The sequence below is a fragment of the Aquila chrysaetos genome, chromosome 21, assembly GCF_900496995.4.
Source record: "Aquila chrysaetos chrysaetos chromosome 21, bAquChr1.4, whole genome shotgun sequence".
NCBI classification, from domain to species: Eukaryota; Metazoa; Chordata; class Aves; order Accipitriformes; family Accipitridae; genus Aquila; species Aquila chrysaetos.
Window position 1 is genome coordinate 11,580,443 of NC_044024.1, and position 27,792 is coordinate 11,608,234.

Here is a 27,792-nt window from a genome sequence, read left to right on the forward strand (position 1 = left end):
GGCGACTGCCTGCCGAAGGGCGGGCTTGGTGGAAGGAGACGGAGGAAGTTCCGGTGGGGATCCATACGGGTCCACTGGTTGGCTCCGCCCGGACTACTTGCCGGGGGGAAGCTAGTTCCGGCAGCAGCCATTCGACAATTTGCTGCCTCCGCCACCGCCATTTCGGGAGCCGTCGTCTCAGCGCGCGGGTACCGTGGGCAGCTCGGTCCTGCGCCGCCCGCTTCAGCCGAGTGGGCCTCTCCGCACCCACGGCCCTTCTGCTGACTCCACCAGAGCCTCACCGGCCCCCTTCCCGATGGCGACTTCCGTGGGGAACGTGGCTGACAGCACAGGTACCGTGGCTTGTCACGCCGGGACGGGCGCGCTGGGGGCCAGCAGCGCCGCAGCCCTGCGGAGGCTGGGCCCTACCCTCGCCCGGGGCCGCACGGTGGCCTGCGCCCCCCGGGGCGGCGCCTGGCTCGCCCCGAGCGCGGCGCTGCCTGCTCGCGGGCCCGCTCCCGGCGGAACTTTCCAGAAGCGGCGGCCTGGTCGAGGCGGTGGCTCCCGGCGCGGCCCCCGCCGCCTTTGTGCTTGTCTCCCCTTGTCTTGGGGCGCCGACGGGCTGTCGCGGGCTGCCGACTGGCCGGGGCTCGTCCTTTGGCGGGCTCCTGTCGGCGCTGCCCGGCCGCAGCCTGCAAGCCGCTCCTGGAGGATCACGGCGCGATTAGTTCTTGGTGCGGTGCTCTCTCATTGCTATATTTATCCAACTATCAAGTGACTGCGTTTTTGTAGAGGACGAAGTAGGGTAAAAACCTGACCCAAAATGTACGTTGACTGGTCCAGAATCCCTTGCTACGCTTACGGAGCAGATCTTCTGTGGCATACATAGCCGAGAAGTAGGTGCTTTTCTGAACAGTAAGATAGTGTGCTCTAGCTAAGAAAGATCCTGTCCTACATTTAGTTTACAGATCGAGAACTTGAGGGATGGCAGAGAGGAGAAATCTCATTTTTCCTGTAGAGCAAGAAAAAGAAGTATTTTGTTTACTGAATGACGGTAATGGATGAAAGGACAGCACAGCTTTATTCCTCAGATTTTTGGGTGTTTCTGTAGCTAGAGGGAAGGAAGAGTCTGAAATGCTGAAACGAGGTCTGGGAAAAGTAGAAAAAAAAATTAGCGTCTGTGGAGAAAGAGATGGGATAGTAATACAGAGATAGGGATGTAAAGGGAAATGGTAGTGATACAGAAGTGGAGGTGGAGAGGCTAAGTGCTGCAATACGGTATTTCGTTGCTCCTCAGCTAGAACTGTGTGTCTCGTCAGTGAGGCTGGAGCATCCTCTTGCAGCCTTGATCTGTGAAGGTGAAAAGAACATTCGCATGCTTGGGGAGAGTACTGTGCTCCTCATCACCACCACCTCCCAGATGGACAAGGCAATTGCTCCTGTCTGGGCCTAGATTTTATCTAAGTGTAAGGTTGAGCATGAGCATATGCCAAGTGCTTTGGATGTTATTTCTGGGAGAAAAAAATGGCCGTGCATACATTTATGATAGTTCTGTGCAGATTTTTATTTTGCTTGTATTCTGTAGAAGTCTCAGGAAAGGTCATTGTCATAGCAATACTAGGCTTTTCCAAGGTCATAGTCAAAGCATGTAGCACCAGTTAGCCTACGTACATAAAATAATGTATGCAAGATTTGATAAGGGGTTCTTCTGCCTGTGACTCTTCACTGCAATTATTTTCTTTAGAAATGGATTCAGTGAGCAGCAATTGATGGCTGTATTATGGATTATTTGGGTTGTAGAACTTTTCTTCTTAGCCAGCTTTTAATAGAAAGTTTAGCTGATTTTGAACTTTGTGATACAGCTGTCCACTTCCTGCTTTTCAATGAACTTCTCAAGAATCATTGCTAAAATAGTTGTTCGGAGGTAGATGACTGGCTATTTTACGCTGAGTGATTGGATTGCTTCATCTCTTCTTGGGGGGATTGTTTTGTGAAAAGACTTGATAAATGAAAGAAAATGATAGTGTTTCACTTTTTTGTTGCTTTTGTCAGCAGTTCTTATTCCCAGGTACTAAATGCAGTATTTCTGCACCACCTTTTCTCTTGCCCTGGGAGTTGCAACTTCAGTTTCATTTTGCTTAAGTAGGCAAAATGTAGCATTTAGATAAGGGTTGGAAGCTTCTTTCCAAATGGTCATAAGAATTTAAGTCTAAACTTTTGGGGTTTTTTTTTGCTTTAGCTTTGAAATTTAATAACACCATTGAAATTTATTTGAAGAAGAAATTACTCTATGGGACATGCTTTTCCTCTATCCAGCTTCCCTGTGTTTGTGCCATCAGCAGAACTTGAAATTACACCAACTGCCAGAGGGGCTAAACCTGTGTGGCTGTTAATGGCAGAAGGAGGGAGTGAGGAAGAGTGTGTTGGTACTCCAGTATCATTATTACTGTCAGCACCTTGGACTTTCATAAATGGTTCTGTCATTCTCGTGTTGAATAGCAGTTGTATCTGTTTATTGCCAGTAGGTTTAACCAGACACTGAAGTCCATTTTTCCCTTAGTCAGGGTTTGGAAAACTATTAAGCTAGGTTCCTAGAGAACAGAATCTAAACTGGATGAAGATACTTGGGTTAGTAATTTGTCAAGTATCTGAAAGCAAGTAGTTTTGCTGGTTCCAACTTACTGTGAAACAGTTAAAGTTTTCAGCACTGATAGAGATAATATACTATCTGGAAAAACAACTTTAGTTATATCATGTAGTGTTTGCCATCTTATCTTCAAAACCTGCTACTGCTAAAAAAGTGATTTTGAAAATAATTTACATCAATCCTAATTTCATAAAATAAACACTAGATAGTAACTCTGTACCTAATCTCTTTGTGATTATTTTGCTATCTTTAAAGTTCTCACAAAAGAATTAAAGAGTCTCAAAGGATTTTTGTAGTACCTAACTGCAAAAAGATGTGTACTCAGATACTGAGGTACTTTGTTGTACTAGGAAGGATTTATCCGTTTCATTTAAATACAAAATCTGTTTAATTTAAATTCAAAATTTTAAAACTCTGTAGGTCCAGGTGGGAAGTGTTTGATGAATGGAATTCAGTGACTGCAGAGTACTGGGAATGCTGGACTTGAGGAGGGAAAATAAGAGATGCTTGCAGTAATCAAACCTTTTAATAGTAAGAGTCATTGGTCTAAAGGCAGAATTTGAAGGCCAACACTTCTTTCTAGGATGATAGGTTGTGGCTTCTTTCTAGGATGATAGGTTGTGGCTTCTTTCTAGGATGATAGGTTGTGGCTTCTTTCTAGGATGATAGGTTGTGGTTTTTCCAGGCTGCACTTGTCTCTATTTTAATACAGAACTGTGTTTTGTAAGAAATTTTATTTACTTTTCACACTTAAGGTTGTTTTGTCTAGAACAGGTGGTGCTTTATTGTTCTCCACAATTGTCTCTTAAATACTAAAACCATTTTGTTACTTCCATTCCAGCTAAGCCTCCAGAAGCAGTAACTACTTCCCTGTACCTTGTCTGTTTGATGGTTCCTTCTGTTGGCCAGTTACATAATCATTAAAGTGTGTTTGTCTCTCATCAGATATTGTTCTAAGGCCAATTTTTTGTTCTATGAAGGAATTTTTATTCATTATAGAGAATGTAGGAGTATAGAGGATTCCAGGGATGTTACAGCTGCTTTTTTCTTAAGGGCTTTCACTACTGGCACAGCAAAACTTCTTTTGTTCAAGTCCTTTGAAGTCTTTGTCTGCTGTCCTTCATTTCCCTATTAAGTTTTTAGAACATGTTTTTAATACTACAAAGCATAAGGTTTACGGTCTTGGGAGAGAGTGAGGAGAGTCGTCGTTCCGTTAGCAGCACTTCTACTGTTACGAACCAAAGTACAATATCATGCTAGGAATCTCTTTAAATATATTTCAGGTTAACGGAAAATGATTGACTTACAAATATTCACAGTCATTACAGTCTACATGTTTCCTACTATTAGCTGCTGAAGTCATGGACTTGTACAGATAATGTTAGAAATATCATAGTAATAGGTTGCGGCACGAAGATCTGAGAGTTCAAACTGCCATGTGCTCTGGTGTTTTATGTAATGTCAAACATTTTCATCCTTCAGTTGTGTATGCTTTTTTTTTCACATTGTTTTGTTTTGTTTTTTGTTTTGTTCCCATTATCTAACTTTTTGTTTTCCCCCCTTAAATGTTTTGGTGATTCTCCAGAACCAACGAAACGTATGCTTTCCTTCCAAGGGTTAGCGGAGTTGGCTCATCGCGAGTATCAGGCAGGAGACTTTGAAGCAGCAGAGAGACACTGCATGCAGCTTTGGAGACAAGAGCCTGATAATACTGGTGTGCTTTTATTACTGTCATCCATTCACTTCCAGTGTCGCAGATTGGACAGGTAGGAGACTTGAGGTGTTCTGTCAAGCTTTCTCTATAGTTTTCACCTCTAATAGTACTGAGCATAGCTGACAAAAGTTCTACTCTAACATTGATTTCCTTTTTTTTTTGTCACTGAACGCAAATACTGACTAACTTCATGGCAGCAGTAAGGACTGGTCAAAAATAATGTTCTTCCTTTTTAAATTCTGTTAGGGTAAGAGACACAAATTGGAATTGCTAGCTTTACAACAGACAACAGATCTTGCTATTGTTCTCACGTTACTTTAATGTTGTACACATTAATACTGGAGTGTCAGCCACGCTAGTGTGTACTGGAGGTATTTACATATGTAAACAAAGGCTTTTGTTTATTTATTCCACCTGCAGTGTGGGGGTTTATTGTTTTGGTTTTTTTTTTTTTTCTTTTTAAGTTGCAAGACTGGTTGTTTGCTGTGAAATGGCATGATTAGTTAAGGATTTTTGTCATCTGAAAGTTGTCTCTATATTCTTTCTGCTTGCCTGTTCCTGATCTTGCTTTCTGTACCTCAAGCATTTTGAACTTTACTAGTTCCGGCTGTACATCTCTGTGTGGGAAGGAAGTAAGAACCTTTGAGGTTATTTTATATAGGCTTCTGAATGAAGTTGTAATAACCATTCAGATACGGGAAAATACAGTGGGGGAGGATACAACTGAATTTTACACGTACATCTGTGAGCTGTGTCCTGCTTCTTGAAAAGTGTATTGAGTGCGGTGTTGCTTAAAGCATACAAATGTTGGAAGAGGCTTCACAGGATTTCTGTAGTGTTTTCTCCAGTTGCATTGAGTTCAGATTTGGTGAGGTGACTTGAACCCCACTGATTGTAAATGAGAGTTGTCTTTCTTCAGCAGAATCTAAAACAGGAACAGGGGAGATGATAGTTTAAGCAGCTCTGTAAGTCCAGATTGGTTGGCTAAGTTTGGCTCACTTAAGCTTGAATGTCCATTCAGTGTTTGCCTGTTTACCTGGTTACTTAAAGTCAAGGGTGGGTTGTGTTGTTGTGGGGGTTTTTTTTGGTTTTTTTTTTGTTGTTGTTTTTTTGGTTTTTTTTTTTTGCTAACTTGTCTAATTTTCTCCAGGTCTGCTCACTTCAGCACTTTGGCTATTAAACAGAATCCTCTGTTGGCCGAAGCCTACTCGAATCTAGGCAATGTGTACAAGGAACGTGGACAGCTACAAGAAGCAATTGAACATTATAGACACGCACTACGCCTCAAACCAGATTTCATTGATGGATATATTAATTTGGCTGCTGCGCTGGTAGCTGCAGGTGATATGGAAGGAGCAGTACAGGCCTATGTGTCTGCCCTTCAGTACAACCCTGTAAGTAACACTATTTTATAGAAGAACTCCGTACTTTACTACTGTCCCAGGACTCACAAATAGCAGGTTTCAGAGAACAAACAAGTGATAACCCTTCCCTCTAACCTGTACACCATAAGCTTAATGCTCTATTTATACTTTTTGTAAGGATCTTTGAAACACTTCTGTCACAAAAAGTTTTAAATTGCAGCGTAGTCAGGGCTGCTGGTTTTGTACTGATCTGTATTATTGAGATAACAGAAAAGCAAGGAATTGGCGTTTGGTTTTGGTTTGGGTTTTTTTTTTCTCTGAAGTCAGATGTTTCAGTGAATAACCTCATTTGTGTGCTGTAAGGCAGTATTATTACAGTGAGAGAATCACTGCTCAGACTTGAATGTGAGATCTTGAAAAATCAGGTATTATGGTATCATGAAGTCAGGAATTTCATGGTGATGACAGTTGCCTGGCTTAGATTTCCACTGTGGACTGGTTTACAGAAGCATCATTTTTATGTTTTATAGGATGAAACTGAGTATCTGTCTATAAGTGACTCCTATAAAATAGATCTGGTGTTTGGATTTTTGGTTGTAACTCTTTTGAATTGACATTTTTAGTAAACAGTGTATCAGACTGCTATCTTCTGTTTATTTTGCATCATACTCAAATAATTTGGATAGTACTACTCAGCATGATGAAGGTATCTGCTTGCTATTTGGTTGTACGTTTTATCAAAAAATACTTCAAATGCAGCCTTGGTCTGGTGTCCTTTTTCCTTTGGAAAAGCAAGTGCACACCCAGTCCAACAAGAGCTCAGAATCTTGTTTTGCTGTGTTCTTCAGCCTAGGTGAACTTGTCTAACCTTAGTATGCTAAGTGGTGTGACTAGTGGAGTTTATGCACTGGTTAGAAATACTGTAGATGGTGTTTTCTTACCGGAGCTGAGTTTTGTTTAGGTTAGAAACTTCTTTTGTTAGCGTTGACAAAAATGTCCCCATTCTCTGTGGTCTTTACTGCTAGATAATGAAGTTGCAGCCTGTGCTGCTGTTAAAAATGAAAGAAGAAGAACATGTGGCAAGGCTGTTGAAAATGGATGGATTAGTGGGAGAAACAGGGAGGAAAAACTGCTTTGGGGATACAGGAAGCAAAATCACTATGTATAATCTAGTTAAAAGCTATCATGGCAATGGTGTAACTTAAGAATACAGGTTTGCAGTCATGCTTTAAAAAAAAAAGGGGGGAGGGGGAGCTTCAGGTATTTATGTATGGCAAAAGAACTTAAGCTGCTGGGGGGCGCACTCATTCCCGGTTTTCTTTTATATTTCTGTATAAAGAAGAATTGTATGAAATATTACTTTCTTTCTACTTCTTTACAGTTGTATTTTTACAGTACTAAAATCAGTAAGATTATCTGTTGGCTGTAATGTTAGGTCAAGAAAAATCACTTACATTTGTGATGTATTTCTTAAGAATTTAAAATAAGCTGTAGAGGACTGGGGCGTTCCTTTGCAAGTTCTCTGTGAAGACCTTTGGGTGTCTGAAGTCCTGAAGCTGATAGTGTGACTTTGATTTTTCAGGACTTGTACTGTGTTCGTAGTGACCTGGGGAACCTGCTCAAAGCCCTGGGTCGCTTGGAAGAAGCCAAGGTAGGTGTTGGGTAGAATACATGTAAACGTCAGTGTTTTGAAAACTTGAACTTTGCACCAAGTCTTCAAATCTGCGTTGATCTACAGACAGTCTGAGAAACTGCTGAAAACTGAAGGCACTGAAACACCCCAGAGTAGTTGCAGGGCAAGATATGGCATGTCCATGTTAAAAAGTTGGTTTAAGTCAAGAAACGGAACGTTACCAAGCCTTTCTGCTGAACTAGACTATCTGATACCATTCTGAAGTATTGGGCAGGGGCTCCATCATGCTCTTATCTGGAAATAAGTAACAGTCCTTCAAATCTGAGGCTTGCCTGCTGGTGCCAAGCAGAGAGCCTGTGGTTAGCTCGAGATCCCTGTACGATGCAGGTGCTATTGAAAATGCTGCTCTTCTAAAGTCCTTTGTGGCTTGTAAGTGGAGAAGAAACTTATCCAAATGTTACCTTGTAATATTGGCTTTTTAAAGATTTTTATTTAACTTTTCCCTTCCCTTTATAGTGGAAGAAAGGCTAGTAAATGATGAATAGTTGCAGTATGCGAACCCCTCGAATATCTTTTCTTTATGTCTTCCCTCTGCCCTCCCCCAAAATAAAGAAATCAGAAGGACAAAGCTGGTTTGTTTGGGAAATGAACTGATCGAAAGAAAACTTGCTGTAGTGGAAAGGTGGCTTATAGCAGTCTTGTGTTTCCTAAACTGAGAATTCGAACACCAAGATGAGTTTAAAATTCTTGGCATGTTAAAACTTGGATTGCACAAAGAAATTGTCTTGTTACAAGCCACCTTACGCGTCCGCGCTGCAGGGGTGAGGAGTGTGGAGAAATCGGAAACACTCTGGACTCCACGTCCGTCACTCCAAGCCCCACGCGCATGCTAAAAAGTGGAGTGTATGAACAGCGTAGCTGTCTGTTTGGCTGCAGCACCATTTGGGGAGGGTTATGATCTTTATGGGGTAATGGGAGTGCAGCTTCAAAGTTTATTATTTTTTTTGATTTCTCTTAACAACTTGGATGTGCATACCATCCTAGGGCAGCCTAATTGATTTGGTGAGATCCAGGTTGAAAATATTTAGCAGCATTTAGATTTTGAACAGTCTTTGAGACACTTGGTTCTCAGCCCACCAAGCGGACAGCTAACATGAATTGCACTTCACTGCAGCTTTAGTGTGACTGGTATAGGCCAAGACACTGCGCCTGCCTTAGGTTGCTGACTTCTTTGTTTCAGAGCTCTGGAGACACCTAGTTTGAAAGTGTTATTCCGTTTTGTGAGAACTTAATAAATGAGGAAAAATATCTTGAGTAAATTGCAATGTGTTTCTTTGGTTATCAGTCCATTTGAAAGATCAAGCCAGCAGATTCCTTACAGTTTGAACTAAAATTTAATTTCTTTGTAGATATTTCAGAGCCTTTCTTCCAAAAAAAAAAAAAAAAAGTCCCTGCTGTATGCAGTTGCCCTGATTAACCCTCTCCCTTCTGCATGTCTCCCTTGTACAGACAGATTGTCCTCATTCCCATGTGTTAAGACATATCCAAAAAAATGCAATTGCTTTGTTGAACTCTTACTAATGATCTTGTTTTATTTTCTCTCTTGTTTTTGGTTTTTCACCACTGATATTGTATTTAGAAGGTTTCAGGTGGGTGAAACCTCCTATTCCATGCGTAAGGTGCCTCGCTGAAGGGAGCTCGAGGCCTGGATCTAGGGCAGACACACACCTCCTCCTCCTCTTCCAGCAAGGAACGCACCGAAAAGTCACATGATGAGAAATATGGTAACGGGTTTGTAACTGCCACAGCAAAACCATTTGCCTCCATGCCTGAATCTTCTGTCTTGTGGCTTCAGAAACAGCTTAAAATATTTAATTACAAGCAAGTAATGTAAGAATATTTTATACTAGTAGCCACAAATTCTTTCAAAGAAATAAAGTAAAAGTAAATTAAAATATTTTTTTAAAGAAATAATTGGAGATAGTTAATAGTAAAAGCTTCTAACTCTTCTGGTTGTTCATTTTTTTCCTTTTTTCTTCTTTGTTTGGATTGCAGCGTTCTGCTCTTCTGATGATGCGCTGTGATCCTGCAGTAGCGCAAAGGCTGCGCAGCGGTAACGCGCATTGCGTGCGATTAAGCCCTCATGAACGGTTGACTAGATGATTAATCTCTGATTGGGTGACTGCCCAAGCTCCAGGCTGTAGCCTTTTGGATAAAATTGGATTGTAACACATTTAGAGTCCAGACATCAAATTTAATACACGAGTTTCTGTATGGGCCTGTCTGGTAGATTAATGATTCTGGTTGGCCGTTCACTGGACCTAGGGGCAAATCAATATAGCAAAGCAGTTCGCAGCGATAGCGTGGCGCCGTGCTGTTTAGGATGCGCAGCGATTTCTTGCGCTTGCATTACAGGGACCTAAACCTTCATGCAATCCTGTCATTTGAGGTTTTGAAGCTGCAGGTGATTGAATGTATTTGAAGAAACCCGGGAAAAAAGATAGGGATTTGAGTGTGTCATCCCACTTGACAAGGACAATTAAAACTAAAGAATGGCTTCATCTTTTTCAGTAGTTTTTCTGTTTTTTTAAGTGATTTCTATCTGTTTTAGAATATTTCACAATTTTGTAATTTTATTACGTGAGGTTGTTTTTACACAGTAATTTTTGGGGTTTTATGCACGTAAGGGTGGCACATATTTCCACTGAACTACTTTAATTATTTCTAAGATGATTTCTGCAGTGACCTGGTGTCTAAAGGCATGTTAATTTGTTGTCAGCATAACTGAAAAATGGTGGGCTTGCACCTGGGTTTTGGTTTGCGCTGGCGCAGGATCAACAACAGTTTGCAGCGCATTAGTTTTGGCGCAAGCTAGCCTATACTGCAGGGTCACTTTTGGCTGGTTAGAGAAGGCATACTAACAATTATTTTTTCTCATTTTTTTCTTTTTACAAATATTCCCCTTCCCTTGTATCTCTCTTCTTTAACTGTTCCAAGGCCTGTTACTTAAAAGCAATTGAGACTCAACCAAACTTTGCAGTGGCTTGGAGTAATCTTGGCTGTGTTTTCAATGCCCAAGGAGAAATTTGGCTTGCAATTCATCACTTTGAAAAGGTAACTATCTAAGCACATCAGCTTCACTGGTATACTTTAATGTACATGTAGTTGTTTACTTGTAGATGATAGAAATATTTTGATCAGCAGAGAACTTCTTATGATCCAGTTAACATCTTATGTTAATCATTTTTTTTGACTTCCTAGTGTTTCAGACTGCCTTTATGCCACTAGAGAGACATGTTTAGAATTGCCCTAAGGGCTTCACGCACATGTCAAATAAAAGAAAATTCATTAAGTTATTCTACAGTCCTTTTCCAGAATAAATTTTTTGAAAACCTAGTTTGATGGGAATAATGTTTTGCATGTTTCATGTGTGAGAGGGAGAAACAACTTTCTGCTTAAAAACGTTTTTCATTGTGATTTTTTGTTTCAGGTATTACAGTGCTTTGAGTAACTGAGGAGAACAATTTTAAGTGACACACTAATTCCTATTCTTCAGGATTATTTTTCACCACTATTGTTTCAGACTTCTCTAGATGTGGTGTCATTAACTAGTTGTCTGATACCTTCTAGGTATTATCTAGTTAGCATCTTAATTGAGTTTGTATTCATATAAAGTGAGTACTTATCAATGTACTCATCTAAAGTTTCTAAAGTGATCTAAAACCAGATTTAAGATGTGGTGGACAGTTTCTTCCTGATATTTATGACTTAAGATCTACAAAAATAATTTTAACTGCTTGGAATTTTTTTTGGATCTGTGTCTAGTTAGTGATAGATTATAAAGTGTTTTAATTTGGAAGTAATAGTTCCCATGAGAAACTGTAAGAGTGTGGCCTGTCAAATACTCACATGTAGCTTATTACTGCATCTTCTGTAACTTTATTGGTTCTTAAGTTTTTTGCATTTTGTTAGTTCTAAAGAGAGTGAAAATGTTTTCTTTTAGTTAAATGGCTACTGAATTTTCCCAACACAAGTGATGTATTTGCTCTTTTCTTGCTCTTTTGAAACTGTCTCTATTTTCCTGGGCTGCTGAAGTTTTAAAATGCTGTCTTTATTTTGCAGTAGATAAAGGATATAGATCATTTTTTGTGGGGTTTTCTCCACTAAAAACAAATTAAAGGCAGCATAGCATGGGTAGGCAGTAGTGTTAAGTATGATCAGCCTAACATGAAATAAAAGTTTAACACTTGTTCTGCAGTAGTTACAACTAACTAGGTGAGCAAATGAATAAATTTGAAGGTAGTGCGTGCTGTTGTTTCTACAGATAAATAATTTTGATGCTCTGTGATTGATTTCTGTAACTTAAAGTTTTCCTTCCTTACTAGGTTATTGATAAAGTCTTATATGCTTACAGATTGGGTTTGTCAAATTAAAAAAAAAAAAAACAAAACCCACAACACAAAAAATACGAAACTAAAAAAACAGCTAGGTTTCATAGAGAATGTTTTTGTGTTAATGCTCAAAACTGTTACTTCAAAAATATTTTCAGGCTGTAACACTTGACCCAAATTTTTTGGATGCTTACATCAATCTGGGAAATGTCCTGAAGGAGGCAAGGATATTTGACAGGTAAGCAGATAAGTCCTGTCACTGTCAGTGGCCTGTCAGATGTATCAAGATACAAATTAGGTTCCTAATGTAAAATCTCTTTGCACAGTATAGCAAAGACTTCTGCTGTAAGCTAAGCAAGCAAATGGCTTTGAAATGCATACAGAGCAGGTTACCGGAATAAAAAAAAAAAAATTTCCTGTGGAATCTATTCCTGTGTTACTTTCCTGTACTTAGTAAAATGTAAAAAATGAGAGTTTCTGAAGGTATGGATAAAAACAGATTTGAAATTAAGGCTGGGGATGGGTGAAGATAAGATGTCCGAGAAAGACATGAACCCTTGAGTCCTCTGTTTTCATTATATGATTCAGGACACGAACTACAAGAGCGTGTCTTCTAAAATTTTCTTTCTGTAAGACAAGCTGAAATGCTGAAATTCAGCTAAGCATCTGATTGAATATTCTGTATTTGTTATGTGTTGGTATCATGTTATTGCATGGGGTTGCAGTACTGTTGCTGTCTTCTTGAATTAACTTGTTTTGAGACCTCAAATCTGATACGTGAATCTTACCTTTGTTTCTGGAAGAAGATCCAGGCTGTGGTGCTTATATGCAGTGTACAATATTGCATCTGTTAATTGGATTATAATTTCTGGTAGCTGTGGTTTGTGGCTCCAAATTTAATAAAAGCTTGCAGGGAATAGGTTAATTATTCTAACTAGTTGCATTGCACATGGTGTAAATCACTCGGCGATTTCTGTTTTAACTGTGAATTGATGGGCATGTTTTCTCATCGTTTTGGACTTTACATCACCTTTTGAGAATTTATGTACTATGTATATTGTGATTTTTCTAGAAATTGGATTTGAATACATCAGTCATAGTGCTATAGGAGCGTATAATTAAATATCTCACTTTTGAACAAAGTGAAATTTGAAGTGTAAGTAAAGCATGATTCATGTGTTAGGTTAGTGGAGAGAATAAAGACATGTAATAATACTGTTTATGTTGTTACAATTGAATAATAAACTGGAAAAAATGGAGCAAAGGTCTCATGGTTATCCTAGTAATGAAGAGTGTTTAAAAAAAGTAGATGAAAGCTTTACTTGTTTGCCAGAAGACTTGTGTTGATCACTATACAGCATCAGGTGGGAGGAAAACATCCCTGTTTTATGAAGTATTTCTTCTAGTCTTCTAGTCATTACAGAATTCAGCAGAGCTTTAATATAACATGAAGAATAATAATAATAATTCATCCCTTGATTGGGCTTTTAATTCAGGCAGTACTCTTCTGTGTTTTCAGTAACATCTTACAGGACAGATTTGCGTGCATTAATAATACATATCCCTTGAAGTTTGGGGTTTTTTTATGTAGGTCATTTTTATGACCAAGGTAAATATAATTGCTGCTCTGTGGATGATTGTTTACCTTCTTTTTCTTGTTACAGAGCTGTAGCAGCGTACCTACGAGCCTTGAGTCTGAGTCCAAATCATGCAGTTGTGCACGGCAACCTTGCCTGTGTGTATTACGAGCAAGGACTAATAGACCTAGCAATAGATACCTACAGGAGGGCTATTGAACTACAACCTCACTTCCCTGATGCCTATTGTAACTTGGCCAACGCCTTGAAGGAGAAAGGCAGTGTAAGGAGTACTTCTTTTTCCTTTTTAAAAATTTTTAAAAGCCCAGTGAATGTTTATTTTAGACAGCAGGTGTCACCAACTTCATTAAGATGGGATGTTACCCTCATTTAGTTAGTCATAAGGAAGAACAACTCAGGAAGTCTCCACCTTGAACCTGTTAAAAGCGATTGTATAATGACTTCTCATAAACAGTACCGTTACAACAAATACTACCATATTAACAGTCTCCCTTTTTTTGAAGGTGGTAGAAGCAGAAGAATGCTACAATACAGCTCTTCGACTTTGTCCCACTCATGCAGATTCTCTCAACAATCTAGCAAACATCAAACGGGAACAGGGGAATATTGAGGAAGCTGTCCGTCTTTATCGGAAGGCTCTTGAGGTACAGTTGAATGTGGTGAGGGAGAGGTGAGGAATTAAAGTTGGGAATGTGTAATATGACATAGGTTTTTTTCCCCTCTTCAGTAGTAAGTGGAGGAATGTCTGCTCAGAGACCTGAGTCATACAAAAAGAAGAGTAAGAAATGCACAAGTACTTTTTTGATATGGTCTACTTGGGGCATTTGAGAGAGAGATTCTATTCTTTTTCTTCCAGGTGTTTCCAGAGTTTGCTGCTGCACATTCAAATTTAGCAAGTGTTCTGCAACAGCAAGGAAAGTTACAGGAAGCTCTGATGCATTACAAAGAGGCTATTAGGTAAATGGATACTATCTGTAATAGTCCCAGCCTTTTCATAACAGGAAAGTGCCATAGATTTGTACAGAAAGTGACTTACAGTAGCATATTCTAATTCAAATAGTTTCTTTGCAAACGAAAAAGTCTGGGTATGGTTTCTCATTGGAGGAGGAGCTTTTATTGTTCATGATAATATATTATCTTTATTTCTCAGAATCAGCCCCACATTTGCAGATGCTTATTCTAATATGGGAAATACTTTGAAGGAGATGCAGGATGTTCAAGGAGCTCTCCAGTGCTATACCCGTGCCATTCAGATAAACCCAGCTTTTGCTGATGCTCACAGCAACCTGGCCTCTATTCACAAGGTAGCACATGCGAATGATTCACTCTTAGAGTATGGGGGGCACTGTGGGTACTTACCCTGAGTATATTTTTATCTTCTGACTCGCTTCTGTGTCTTTATAGGACTCAGGGAATATACCAGAAGCCATTGCTTCTTACCGCACTGCTCTGAAACTGAAACCTGATTTCCCAGATGCCTACTGCAACTTGGCCCACTGTCTGCAGGTGAGGAAGATGAGGCTTTGATTGTAATTCTTAAGATTCCTCTGCAGCAAGTGCTAAGTTTGATCACCTCAACCAATCACTAATTTAAATGTAAAGGGTAGACTTAAGTCTTAAATCAGAAGAGATTATACAGTCATCAACAGTAATTACTGAAGTTCTCACTTCCAATTTTGGAAGAAACATTAGTCTCAACTTGAGAAATATCTGATATAGATCAAAGGAAGCTGTTGTCCTAATAATCTTTTAATTTTTCCTTTTTCTAGATTGTCTGTGACTGGACAGACTATGATGAAAGAATGAAGAAGCTGGTTAGCATTGTAGCTGATCAACTGGAGAAAAACAGACTGCCTTCTGTCCACCCACATCATAGCATGCTGTATCCCCTTTCTCACAGTTTTAGGAAGGCTATTGCTGAGAGACATGGAAATCTGTGTTTGGACAAGGTAGAAAGTTTTACACAGCCCAATTGTGATTGAAGTACTTTGTGGTTTTGCCTGTTCCTACTGAAAATCTAATACTCACATAGTTAGTATTACCCTTTGTAAGGTTTCTGGGTCACTGACCTGTAGCGAGATAGGACATAGTGTTACTCGTCTAGTTTTGCAAGGTACACACAAGGGGCGTTTTGGAAAAGCAGAGCGAGTAAATTATTCTTTCCTAACAGTAAAACAGATCCAGGCAGCTGTGTGATAGTATTTCTCAAATTCTGGTCCTTTCCAGCATCGATAGTGCTTGGAACCTGACCTTGCCTCTAGTGAATCCTTGCTGTTTGCTTGGCTCTGGGATTTCCAAATGCACTCGCTTTAGTGGTGATGCCAGCGATGTTACAGGGGTGATGCATAACAGTAGGAAGTACCTGTGTATTTGTTGTGATTCTGTTTTGGAGTAATTTGTGTACAGTAGAATAGATTCTTCCAAAAACATACTCTTGCTGTAATTAACTTAACTGTGTGCTGTTCACATGAGACTGCACAGCACCTCAAGCTGCCAAGAGTGCAGTTGTGGTTGACGGCAAATTCTCTAACTAAAATTTGATGCAACTTCTTTTTCACTTCAATCAGAGAGTCCTAGCTGTTGGTGCTTGTGAATGTTGAGATGGACTACTTGAGCAGGTTGCCAGTTATAATTGGAAATACGCTGTCAGCCAGTGGAAGGGTCTGGTTAGCTAATGTAAAGATCTCAAACTTCAGAAGATAACACTTAGCTTTCAAACTGGCTTGTCTTAATAGCCTGATAATCCTGTCAGTGATAGCAGCTACAAGCTGATGTCTGGGGCAGACAGTGAGCATAAGAACAGAAAGCATGCTGTGGTGCTTCACAGGAATACTGTTCTGGTCACAAGTGGCTTGTAGTTTCAGAACTTCCTGGTCATAGTGGTGGTGTATGAGTATATTTAATAATCGGGGTGGAATACTTAAAAAGTAAACTGGTAGAAAAGCAGAAGTGTTAATTTGCAGTAGTGACGTCTGTCTTTATTTGGCTGAGTGTGGGTACGTGACATCTTGTAACACAATTCGTGGACATTACACTTGGCTCCAATGCAATACATATATTGCAGGTTTGAAACAACAGATGCCCACAGACCACTTAGTGGATGCGGGATAAGGCTAATTCTACAAACTCATGGGGGTTTTTTGTCCATCTGTTTAGCGTTTGGTTTTGGTTCCTGAGTTTATAAATGGTTGTGTATGTTTTCTTGACAGATTAATGTTCTTCACAAGCCACCATATGAGCATCCCAAGGATTTGAAGGCCAGTGAAGGTCGACTTCGCATTGGCTATGTGAGCTCCGATTTTGGAAACCATCCAACCTCACACCTAATGCAGTCAATCCCAGGCATGCATAACCCAGACAAATTTGAGGTAAAAATGTAAATGGCATGCTTAAAGCTTTAAATATGGCTGTAAGTGGCACTTTCTTTTTCTTGGTACAGGCAGGTAAACTAGGGAAGGGCAAATCTTTGTTTCTAGGGTTTTTGGTTGGGTGTTTTTTTTTTTTTGTTAGCTGGCTTTTTTTTCCATGAGTTGAAGAGTTCTCCAGCTTGAGTCATCCTCCCTTACCAATATGAAGTGTTATTTAGAAGGTAGGCGAATTAGATACCTGTCCTTAGAATTACTGTAGGTAGGATTTGTGGCCCATGGAAAACTTCTTAAGCTTCAGCTGCTGTTCTTTGAGTAGATGTGTTTCAACATGAAGCTACTACTGCCTGGTTACTTCTGATTTACAGATATGCATCTGGGTTTTGTTCACTCTCTACTGCTGGTTTTTTTTTTTACGTGTATTTTTCTCAGGGATACCTGAATCACAAACATGAACTTCAGATTGGTCTGGTTATGCTTTTTCAAAAGGAAATGATATGCTACACTTACTCCAGAAGGAGCATATACAATTTAGCAATGCTAAAGACAGTCATGTCTGTATGTATTTGAGTGTCATGTTAAGGGATTGAGGCTGTAGACAGAACTAATTCCCAGTTACATTGTTTGCGCCATGACTATTTAAATTGCCTTGGTTTTGAGCTCCTGTTTTCCAAGACGTGCGAATTTGCTTATCTTCGTAAAGAGTTGTAAGTCTTTCCTTCTTGCAAAAGTGTTTTTATTAATCTTTTTTTGTTGTTTTGGTTTTGGGCTTTTTTCCCCTACCTTCTTGCTTTTTCCTGGTCATGAAGTCTTTGTAGTCTGAAATCCCTGTGGCAAAGCTGCATGTTTGAATTGTTGTCAGAAGTGTGACTATGAAGCAAGTTTTTTCATGAAACAAATAAATTGGTGGTCTGAGTATGTGGGACGTGGAGAGAATATACCATTTAGCCTTGTATCAGCTCAAGACAAAGGGCTGTCTGTCTTCTTCTGCATTTATAAAGCTCTACAGAGCTTAATTTAAATACTAAATAGAAGTTATCTTTTATTTTACTAAAACCATGCTTTTGTCCTGCAAGATAATAAATTCTCTGCATATTTGTTCTATTTATTCTACTCTTATATGTCCTAGGTTAGCAAAAGGTGCCTGTTTACATAACCTGTCAACCTTGAGTTTCTCAGATACATCTGCAGTTTCTTAACTGGAGAGAACTAGTCACGTTTAAAGAATCTGTTAAAAAGCTTCCCCAAGGCTTAGCTTGTCTTCAAGCTGAGTCATAATTATGCTTCTCACTAATTACAAATTCAAAGGTGTCTCGTTAAAAGGCATTCTTAGAGAATTTAATGTTTATGCAAATGCATTTGTTAAAATTACTTTACCTTGCACTGATGACAACATTGTATATGTGTCTATGCAAGATGCAGTGCCACACTTTAGCATAAGAACTAGGTAAAACTGGGGTCTGGTGCCAATGTGTCAAATGCCTGATGCTCCCCGCGCGTGCCCCCCCCCCCCCCCCCCCCCCTTTTTTTTTTTTATCCTTCTTTCTCAACTGGTAAATGCTACACAAATGTAATACAGTTTGCGTGATACTAGATGTAATTTTGCTAATGTAATTTAAAATTGCAATACCATATGTTTTATAGCAAAGTTAAATTGTTGGCAAGTTGTTGCAGATACTCAATTTTTGGTGCCTCATACCTCAGGTATTCTGTTATGCCCTGAGTCCTGATGATGGTACAAACTTCCGTGTAAAAGTGATGGCTGAAGCAAATCATTTCATTGACTTATCTCAGGTGAGCTTTTTTGATGCATTGACCTTTTAGCAAACCTAAATGAAGAAAGAGATCAGCCTGTAGTTTGAGATTTTTAGTTGCAATCATTTCTTGAATTAAACTGATGTTAGCCTTCAGAATTTGGGAGTTTGTAGATGTATTGGTTTTATGCCTTACCTGGGATGCAGTGGTTATCGTGTGACCTCTATGATTACTAGAAAGTGGTATTAACAATATTGAACAACTGTTGTGTTAGGTCTTAAGACAATAGTTGTATCTAAACGTCACGGATAAGTCAAGATGCCACTACTGCGAATATATTTAAGCTTGCTTTACTCCAGTGAAGCAGGACAGAGGCTTAATGATTAATGTGGGGATTTTACCCCTCTATCAAAGGCTGTTTTGGCAACACTTACAGGTGGTTTTGTTTTTTTTTTAAGTTCCATGTGAAAACTGATGGGGATTTCAGTATACACAGAAGTCAAGGAGTTGTTATACTGTCTCAAGATAACTGGCAAAATCCTAAAGCAACATGGGATAATCAGCATACATTAATAATGGAACTGGATTGGCACCTGGATAATCCCAGATTAGGTGATAGATAAAACTTGCCTGTAGTTTTTAAACTCATCATGTTGTTCAGAACCTGCTCTTATAAGTAAAAATGCTAAATTGGTGTCAGCAGAATTGCTCTTTGAGATGGATTTTGCAAAGCTGATCTTTTAAAGTGTTCTAGAATAATGAGCTTCAGTTATGCTTGTGGAAAGCTGTCCTTCCCCTCCCCCCACTTTTGCAGCTGTGGGTGTTGAAAGCCGTGGGTCATAGTAAAACCGGGCAGCAATTTCATATTTGTTGTTGCACTTTTCAGCTATATAGGAAAAATTCTTTCCTTTGCCTAGAGCGATCCACTGAGTTTTCTTATTTAAAATTCTTGAGGTGTCAAACTCATATTTTTAGGTTACAGTGCCACTCTCAGAGATTTGTACAGGAGGGTCAGACAGGTAGAAACAATTTGCTGTGATCTATTGCATTAGCAGTGTAACTTACTGAAAGTTAAACTAAGATGGGAACTCAGATTGTTGTCTACTCAGAGATATAACTGTGTATGTGCATGCATTTACCAGGCTATAAAATGTGAAGTAGCTTTCCCTTTCTACAAAAATGAAATACTTTTATGGTGCTTATTAACTGTAGAGTGTGTCAGCATTAGTAGTAGTTGCAGAGTAGTTAATTAGCTTAGTCCTGATCTTCAGTTTGAAGTAATTTCTCTGTCTCACCTTAGTTTGGGAATCAGCCAGTTGCCCCATATGAACTTTGATCATTAATTAGCCTTACAGGAGTGGTGGTGATGGGGTGGTTCTGGTTTATATAGCCTCAGTTTCTAGCCTTTGGTTTTTGTTTTACTGTGGCTGAGCTAGAGACCTCTATTAAGTATTTTCTTTTATCTGCTTGTAGGCAATGACTAATTATGTAATTAATTCTTGGAGGAATTTAAAACGGTTGAAAATTGTTTACCTTTCTGTATTGGACAGGAAGAGACACACTAATTTCCAAGGCTTTGTTTTCTTGAAAGTCATTGGTAGTACCTTATGTGAAGTTCTGCTCTTCTTTGGTTTTGATTTAGCCAAGAACTGAAGCAGTTTCAGTGTTGCTTGAAGTTTCTTCTGTGGTCCATTTGTGTTATTTTTCTGCATGACTTGCTAAGCTTGGCAATGCTAGGTATTGCTCTTCCTATTTGAATGTGCAGAGGCAATCTTCAAGTACCGCAGTTACAATTTCTGTCAGTAACTGCTTCAATTCTGTCTAGCAAACTTAAGTTTTTCTTGGATTCCACGGGGTTTTTTTTTTTTTTTTTTGATTGAGTTGAGGATTTACACTTCTGTAAAACCAGGAGTAATGGGATTTAAGTCTCATGTGAATTAAATTATGCTGTTGACATTTATCCATTGGTACACTGATGACAAACCACATTTATTACTGAAAGACTGAAACAAAAAATAACTTCTATTTATTTATATATTTATTTATTCTTCAGATACCATGTAATGGAAAAGCAGCAGACCGCATCCATCAGGATGGGATACACATTCTCATTAATATGAATGGTTACACCAAAGGAGCCCGGAATGAATTATTTGCCTTGAGACCAGCACCTATTCAGGTAACTAAGTTATAGAGGGCTCTTCTTGTGGTATAACCACAGCCAGCAACTAAGCACTATGCAGCTGCTCGTTCACTCCCCCCACCCAGTGGGATCAGGGAGAGAATCAGGAAAAAAAAGTAAAACTCATGGGTTGAGATAAAGATGCTTAATAGGACAGAAAGGAAGACAATAGTAATGATAATAAGAAAATGACAATAATAATAATAAAAGAATTGGAATATACAATACAAGTGATACACAATGCAATTGCTCACCACTCACCGACTGATGCCCAGTTAGTTCCCAAGCAGTGATCCGCCCCCCCGGCCAACTCCCCCCAGTTTATATACTAGACATGACATCATGTGATATGGAGTATTCCTCTGGCCAGTTTGGGTCAGCTGTCCTGGCTGTGTCCCCTCCCAGCTTCTTGTGCCCCTCCTGCCTTCTTGCTGGCTGGGCATGAGAAGCTGAAAAGTCCTTGGCTTAATGTAAACACTGCTTAACACACTGATGTTTTCAGTTGTTGCTATCATCATTCTTCTCATACTGAACCCAAAACATAGCACTATACCAGCTACTAGAAAGAAAATTAACTACCCCAGCCAAAACCAGGACAGCTCTGTATCTCCAGAAAACCACTTGTGAGTAGGAGAGTTTTTCTTTTCCTTCTGGCAGAGTGGAAAAATGTTGAAGGCTCATGTAAGCGAGAGAGACTTTAGGGCTTAGCATGTGTGGGGCAGATAGGATCGCTCTGTTGAAGCAGAGTAGTTTGGGTTTTTTATGTGCTTTATGGGCAGTTGACTATGTCCTGAAAGAGGACACCTAATTCCATGAGGTTCCTGTACACCACTGGCTTTCTTGCATTACTGAGAGCAAAGCAAGGGTGTTTGAAGCACTTGTGGAGTTGTTGTGTTTTAATCTCTTCAGGCTTAGTGAAATTCTGGTTAGAATAAGTCAGAATCAGTGTCAGAATTATTTTTTTGACTAAGGATTTTCTAAAATGCCTATGGAAAGAGAATGGGAGAAGCCTGAATCGGAGTCACTCTGGGCTACAGAAGTTGTCTCAGCTAAGAGAAACTGTAATCACTGATGGTTAGTATTCTTGCTATAGCTGCACATAGTTGTATACTTTGGCCTTTTGCTTGAGGGATCAATTTTAGAACATCCTTCGACTGTTCACTGTCTCAGTAGTGAAAGTTTTGTGTTAGTGGTTGCTCTTCAGTTGATAAAGTGTAACAAGAAACTTGAATCTGTAGGTGGAAAATTTAACTTAAAATGCGTTGATTTTTAACTTCCTTTATTTTTGCAATGTACCTGGGACTGGAGACTTGCTTTCTTGTTTTTTAGGCAATGTGGCTAGGGTATCCTGGAACCAGTGGGGCGTTGTTCATGGATTATATCATCACAGACAAAGAAACCTCTCCAGTTGAGGTGGCTGAGCAGTATTCAGAGAAATTAGCTTACATGCCAAACACTTTCTTTATTGGAGACCATGCCAACATGTTCCCCCATCTGAAGGTACGTAGGAAGATAGGGCAAGAAAAGCAGGTGTTTTCCATAGCTGTCTTGATAAAATGGTACTTAGTATAGTACTTGGTAAGGGATCTTATAACTTTTTTAAAACTTTTTTTTTAACAGAAAAAAGCAGTCATTGATTTCAAGTCCAATGGTCATATTTATGATAACAGAATTGTTTTGAATGGCATTGACTTGAAGGCTTTCCTTGACAGCCTCCCCGATGTCAAGATTGTTAAGGTGAGAGCTACTCCTTTGTGTGTTCAGTCTTAGTGACCGAAGCTAGTACTTTCTCTGATGCTTATGTGATTTATCTTAGATGAAGTGTCCTGACAGTTGTGACAATGCAGACGGCAATGCTGCCCTCAGTATGCCTGTCATTCCTATGAACACAATTGCAGAAGCTGTGATTGAGATGATTAATCGTGGGCAAATTCAGATAACTATCAATGGATTCAATATCAGTAATGGATTAGCAACTACTCAGGTGAGGCACTTCAAGATGCTGTTCTCTTGGGTTTTACGTTATATCTGTATGTTTTAACATAACAAGGAAGAAGAAACTCCAAGCAAATGTCTGTCTTCTGGCACGTTGATTTGTTTAGTTCTCATACTGAAGGTAACTCACAAATGTGTTAAAAGCCACAGGTGTACTGGAAGATGTACTGTCTATTAACCCAGAGATAGAGGGGTTATATCAAGAGGTATCTATAAAGCCCAAAGAAATTTAATCTTGTTGTGTAAAATAGACACTTGGTTGTTCAGAATTTGAAGGCAAGATTTGCTCATTGCCTGCAGGGCATTTGTGAGCTGTTACCCAGTTTCAGTTGTGTTTTCCTTTAGAAAATAATTGCTGGGTAATACAGGCAAAGTTATTCCACTGTATCTCAACAATGTTTATTCATCTCTTTACATCTTTCTGAACTATGCACTATACCACCACCTCTCAGTGCTTAACAGTTCATGGGATTTTAGCGATAGTGACAGTTACTGGTTTTGTTTAATACTTCCTCCTTTGCAGAACAGTTCTTCCTTTTTAAAAATACCACATTCTGACATTGGCATAACTCTTTCGACTTGTGAATTTTATTACGTTTACAGTTATTCAGGAGACTCTTTTACGTTATTTTATGAGACCTTTTATTATCACTGCTGTATCCATAATCTCATGCCTTCGTTTCTTTTTATGAGTTCTTTTGTTCACAGCTGAGACTTTCCTTTAAGTTGGTAATAGGTTATGTCTTGGTTTGGTCAGTAAGCTTATTAGCATTTTTTTCTGAAATTGTTGTCCCCTGAGAATAATAGAGAATTCTTGTCTTAGCATTCCGCCACCAAGATGAAACAATCTAAGCTTTGTCAGTGCACTTTTAAAACAGGATTTCTATCTTTTGATCACACTACTGTAACCCTTCTTTGTGCTTGTTCTGATTTGATATCAGCTACTTTTGGGCATAGTTCAATGAGAACTGTACATTGTGGTTTTGAGGTCTCCTCAGTGACCTGGATAAGTAGCGCTTTCACCAACATTTGTTGAACTAAATTATCTCATGCATCTTCTAACAGAGTCAGTGACAGCGAGTCATCGTAAATTCATGTCAAGTTTGTCAACAGTATGCTTATTTTGGCTGGCTATGCTGCCACTGAGCTAAATTTTAAATCCATATTTATGTAAAATATATATATATAAAGGAGAAGGCTCTAAGTACCTGTTTTGCCTTATCTGTAGTGATGTTTTTATCTGTCTTTGATCCCACCGTTGCCTGTCATTATTTAAAAAACAAAAAATTAAAAATCATGCTTCCATTTGAGTAATCCTCAAGGCTCTTGCATGGTATTCTGATTATCCCAACTTCATCCTCTGCTGTTTTTTATTAGCATATTCCTATTCTTTGTGAAGGCTGTAAGATCCATTCTTTTTTGAAAGTCCATTAATAACTCTTCTAGTCTATTTTTCAGCATTTCCCATTATTTCCTTGTCAGCTAGTTCCTTACAGTCTATCAGTTACATATTAGTCTGTATCTTCAGTCTTGACTGTGTTCTGTGCCTATTGTCTTTTATCTTAAAAAAACCCAAAAAAACCACCAAAACCAACCAACCAAAAACCTGCCCCCCCCCCCCCCCCCCCAAAAAAAAACCAACCCTGTAAACCCCCAAACAAACGAAAACCCACCTTTGCTTCCTAAATACTTTTTTATTTTTCCTTGAAGTCTTAATTTCATTCTTGGTCTCAAGGAAATGAACTGACCTTAAGGTGGGGAGGAATCCATGTGTAATGCCTCTTTATGTGATTCCTCTTTCCAGTTATTCCAGTTACTTGGAATTTCAGAGAGATACAGCAAGGGCATGACAATGCCCAGTGTTTTGTGCCTTGTGGTTGCAACATTGTGGCATCCACAAGCCTGTAGGCATCCCAGTTAAATTCTTGTGGGTAAGTACACAATTTTGTTTTGTATAATAAAACCAAACATGCTTACGGTAACTTAGGATGCTAACAAATGTTGTAGTGTGTCTTAGGACAATTCCACAGGGCATAGTCTTGTTTCCTGCAGTTTCAGTGTTCCAATAGCTACTTTTTTTTCTTCAGATTAACAACAAAGCAGCAACTGGTGAAGAAGTTCCACGAACTATAATTGTTACTACCCGTTCTCAGTATGGCTTACCAGAGGATGCTGTTGTGTACTGTAACTTTAATCAGCTGTATAAGATTGATCCTTCCACTTTACAGATGTGGGCTAATGTGAGTATCTGTAGCTAATACGAAATCTAAGGTCAGACTTCTGGAACATAGCTGTTCTACTCAAGTTACCAAAAACTTCATGCAAGTTAAAACTGTAACTGTTCTGTGGAAAACATTGACCCTGAGCCATTTGAATCCTTACAATGCTTACGTTGCAGGACTTAGTGTTAATGGAATATAGAATTTTTTTAGATTGATTTCAAATCACACCTGCTTCTAGCCAGTGAAAAATTACGTCTTGGACAGCTTAAGTATGCTGGTACTCCATTGCAAAATAAGTTTGGTCTTCCCTAGTCTGCACAATTAAGTCATAACTAGCTTTGACAGTTGGTAGTTTGATAGATCTGAGCACTGAGTGTCAGTATCAAGGTCTAGTTTATAGTGTACTGCTGAGAGTTACCTGAGGGGTTAACTTTTTTATATTCCATAGCATAGGCCTATAAATAAATGAGATCATAAATTTCAAGATTAACTCACTAAGTACTGGTCTCTGAACTGTTGCTCAGAGTTGCTCTCTCTTTCAGTGGGATTGGCAATGCAATCCTAGTTAATGTACTTGAAATGGTGATCTCTTTTGTTCCTGCTCCATACTTCAGAAGATTAAATTATTGAATGATTATGCCTTTCGCTTCATTTTGTTATCTGGTAACTTCTTGTTCAGAAGAGGAAATGTTTCTGACCTATCTTTCTGTATTTGCTGCTTTATTTTTGTTACAGATCCTAAAAAGAGTTCCGAACAGCGTGCTGTGGCTGCTACGTTTCCCAGCTGTAGGAGAACCCAATATTCAGCAATATGCACAAAACTTGGGTCTTTCCCAAAACAGAATCATCTTTTCTCCTGTTGCCCCCAAAGAAGAACATGTGAGGAGAGGGCAATTGGCTGATGTTTGTCTAGACACTCCGCTTTGCAATGGGCACACAACTGGGATGGATGTACTCTGGGCTGGGACTCCAATGGTCACTATGCCAGGTAACACAGCAGGGAACCTACACAGAACAGATGGGTTTGAATATTACTGATTTTTTAATAACAAACAGCAAGCCCAACAAACTTTGTTGCTTCTTGTAGAGGCAGAAGGAAAGTAACTCATACTCTGCAATACGTTACTTGATAAGCTTACTCCTGTTACCAATTTTTTCTTTTTTTTTTTTCTTACAGGCGAGACTCTTGCATCACGAGTTGCTGCCTCCCAGCTTACTTGCCTGGGTTGTCTTGAGCTCATTGCAAAAAGTAGACAGGAATATGAGGATATTGCTGTGAAACTGGGAACTGATCTGGAATAGTAAGCAAACTTGTATTCTGTAATGTGGTAACATCAAGAATGTGAAGTGTTGTATTTGGGCACAGTGCTGAAACTTACCAGTAGTTTTAATCTCACAGATAGTTTAAAATAGCTAGGCAATCCTTGTCTAGAGGTTTCTTGTCTTGAAGTTAACTCAGCTTCTGCTTTTACGGTAAACTTAACAATGCTCCCAGTTGAGTAATAATGTTACATGTTCTGAAGAAATTGCTCATGTGCAGGCTCTTACCTGGTAAAAAGTGCAATATAGTTCACCTTTTGTTCTTTTTGAATTGAGGATTAAGCAATTTGTCACTTACTGCAAGTTAAAATTGCGCTCTAAAAAGTTACTGCAGCACAGATAATGTAGCAACTTAATGTGTTAATGTCACAGCTCTTCCGAGTTGAAGTGGTCATGCTGGTCTGTATCAGAAGTGCTGAGAGGATGAAATAGCAATATGAATTTGGTGGAAGTGGGGGAGCAGATATTTTTGAAACAGTTGTACTGGCAGTTCTGGGTTAGCTGAAAATAGTAGATTTAAAAAGTAAACAGTATTATTAAGTGTTTGGAACCTCTTGTGACTGCTTTAACTCCTTTTTGTAGCCTGAAAAAAATACGCGGCAAAGTCTGGAAGCAGAGAATATCCAGTCCTTTGTTCAACACAAAACAGTACACAATGGACCTGGAGCGGCTTTATCTTCAGATGTGGGATCACTATGCTGCTGGCAACAAGCCGGACCACATGATTAAGCCAGTAGAGGCCAGTGAGTCTGCATGAAGAGAGACTGTGTGCCCACCCAGAACTCTCCAGGAACTGAGCCTCTCAAACAATTCTGCGGAGATGATGAGCTAAAAACTGTGCATTTCTACTTAATCTGCCTGGTACTCTGTGGCTGAAGTAATACATGATGGTGATTAAAGCACAGCCAGACTTATTTCTTGCATGATAGGGAAAGACTCAATAGAGCCTGGGATCCTTTTATTCCATGAGGAATTTGAATGGGATTGAGCTGTGTACATGTGAGCCTGCGTGTATGAGTGACGTAGTGGTTGCTGGGGGAAGTTTGAACTGCCCAACCAATTACGATTTCATGGATTGATTTAATTTTCCTTATGGATCTCTCTCCTTTTATGTGGATTGGGAATTGGAGCATTTTAACATTTGATTTTGGGTACTCCTGTTGGTATACGTGTGGTTCTCCCATGACAAGATTTCCAGCTAGCGAGTGTTGCTCCTTGCATTAATTTCTAAACCATGTGGACTGAAAGGGCGTATTTGCTGGTGTAGTCTTTTTTTATAGGTTTTATAAACCACTGGAGCCTATATCAGCCTTTTAATGTTTGACCTCTGTTTTGGAGCTCTCTGTAATGTGTTGGTTTAGATAAGGACTATGTTTTTTTTGTTTTGTTTTGTTTTTACGCTTCTCCAATAACTCAGCTAATTGGCTTCATAATGGCAGCTCCTATTCTGTGGAAAAACCAAATTTGATTTGAAATTAATCCTCCCCACAAGTGTTTGAGGTAAACACAAACTGGTGCCAAATACAGATCTTTCAGGAATGATTGTTAATTATGTATAGAGGCGCAGTCCTAGGTACTGTAGCAAAGACTTCAAACAAAAAAATAAAGCTTTGGTTTGCCAGTTTGA

At 39.3% G+C, this 27,792-nt stretch overlaps 1 protein-coding gene across 4 annotated transcripts; it reads left to right on the forward strand.

The window, feature by feature from the left end:
* The first annotated feature begins 88 nt into the window (after positions 1 to 88).
* On the forward strand, positions 89 to 27,792 carry OGT (O-linked N-acetylglucosamine (GlcNAc) transferase). Of its 4 annotated transcripts, none has more exons than XM_029996762.2 (22): positions 89 to 332; positions 4,212 to 4,392; positions 5,491 to 5,734; positions 7,287 to 7,355; positions 10,335 to 10,451; positions 11,887 to 11,966; positions 13,393 to 13,588; positions 13,830 to 13,970; positions 14,183 to 14,283; positions 14,477 to 14,630; positions 14,731 to 14,832; positions 15,096 to 15,275; positions 16,536 to 16,694; positions 18,396 to 18,485; positions 20,500 to 20,625; positions 21,958 to 22,128; positions 22,249 to 22,365; positions 22,445 to 22,612; positions 24,711 to 24,863; positions 25,581 to 25,833; positions 26,023 to 26,146; positions 26,748 to 27,792. In XM_029996762.2, the coding sequence occupies exons 1-22, from the start codon at positions 296 to 298 to the stop codon at positions 26,920 to 26,922; spliced, it is 3,138 nt and encodes a 1,045-aa protein (XP_029852622.1). In that variant the 5' UTR covers positions 89 to 295; the 3' UTR covers positions 26,923 to 27,792. The 4 variants fall into 4 exon arrangements, with proteins under 4 accessions (XP_029852622.1, XP_029852623.1, XP_029852625.1 ...); XM_029996763.2 differs by having other exon boundaries at positions 90 to 332; positions 4,242 to 4,392; XM_029996765.2 differs by lacking the exons at positions 89 to 332; positions 4,212 to 4,392 and adding an exon at positions 8,977 to 9,121 and having other exon boundaries at positions 5,573 to 5,734.

Excerpts from the sequence above, each read along its gene's own strand:
- OGT (XM_029996762.2), top strand. The coding sequence starts at position 296 with ATGGCGACTTCCGTGGGGAACGTGGCTGACAGCACAG. Across the intron at positions 7,356-10,334 it reads GTCGCTTGGAAGAAGCCAAG|GCCTGTTACTTAAAAGCAAT; the intron begins GTAGGTGTTGGG and ends AACTGTTCCAAG. Across the intron at positions 14,284-14,476 it reads CATTACAAAGAGGCTATTAG|AATCAGCCCCACATTTGCAG; the intron begins GTAAATGGATAC and ends TTTATTTCTCAG.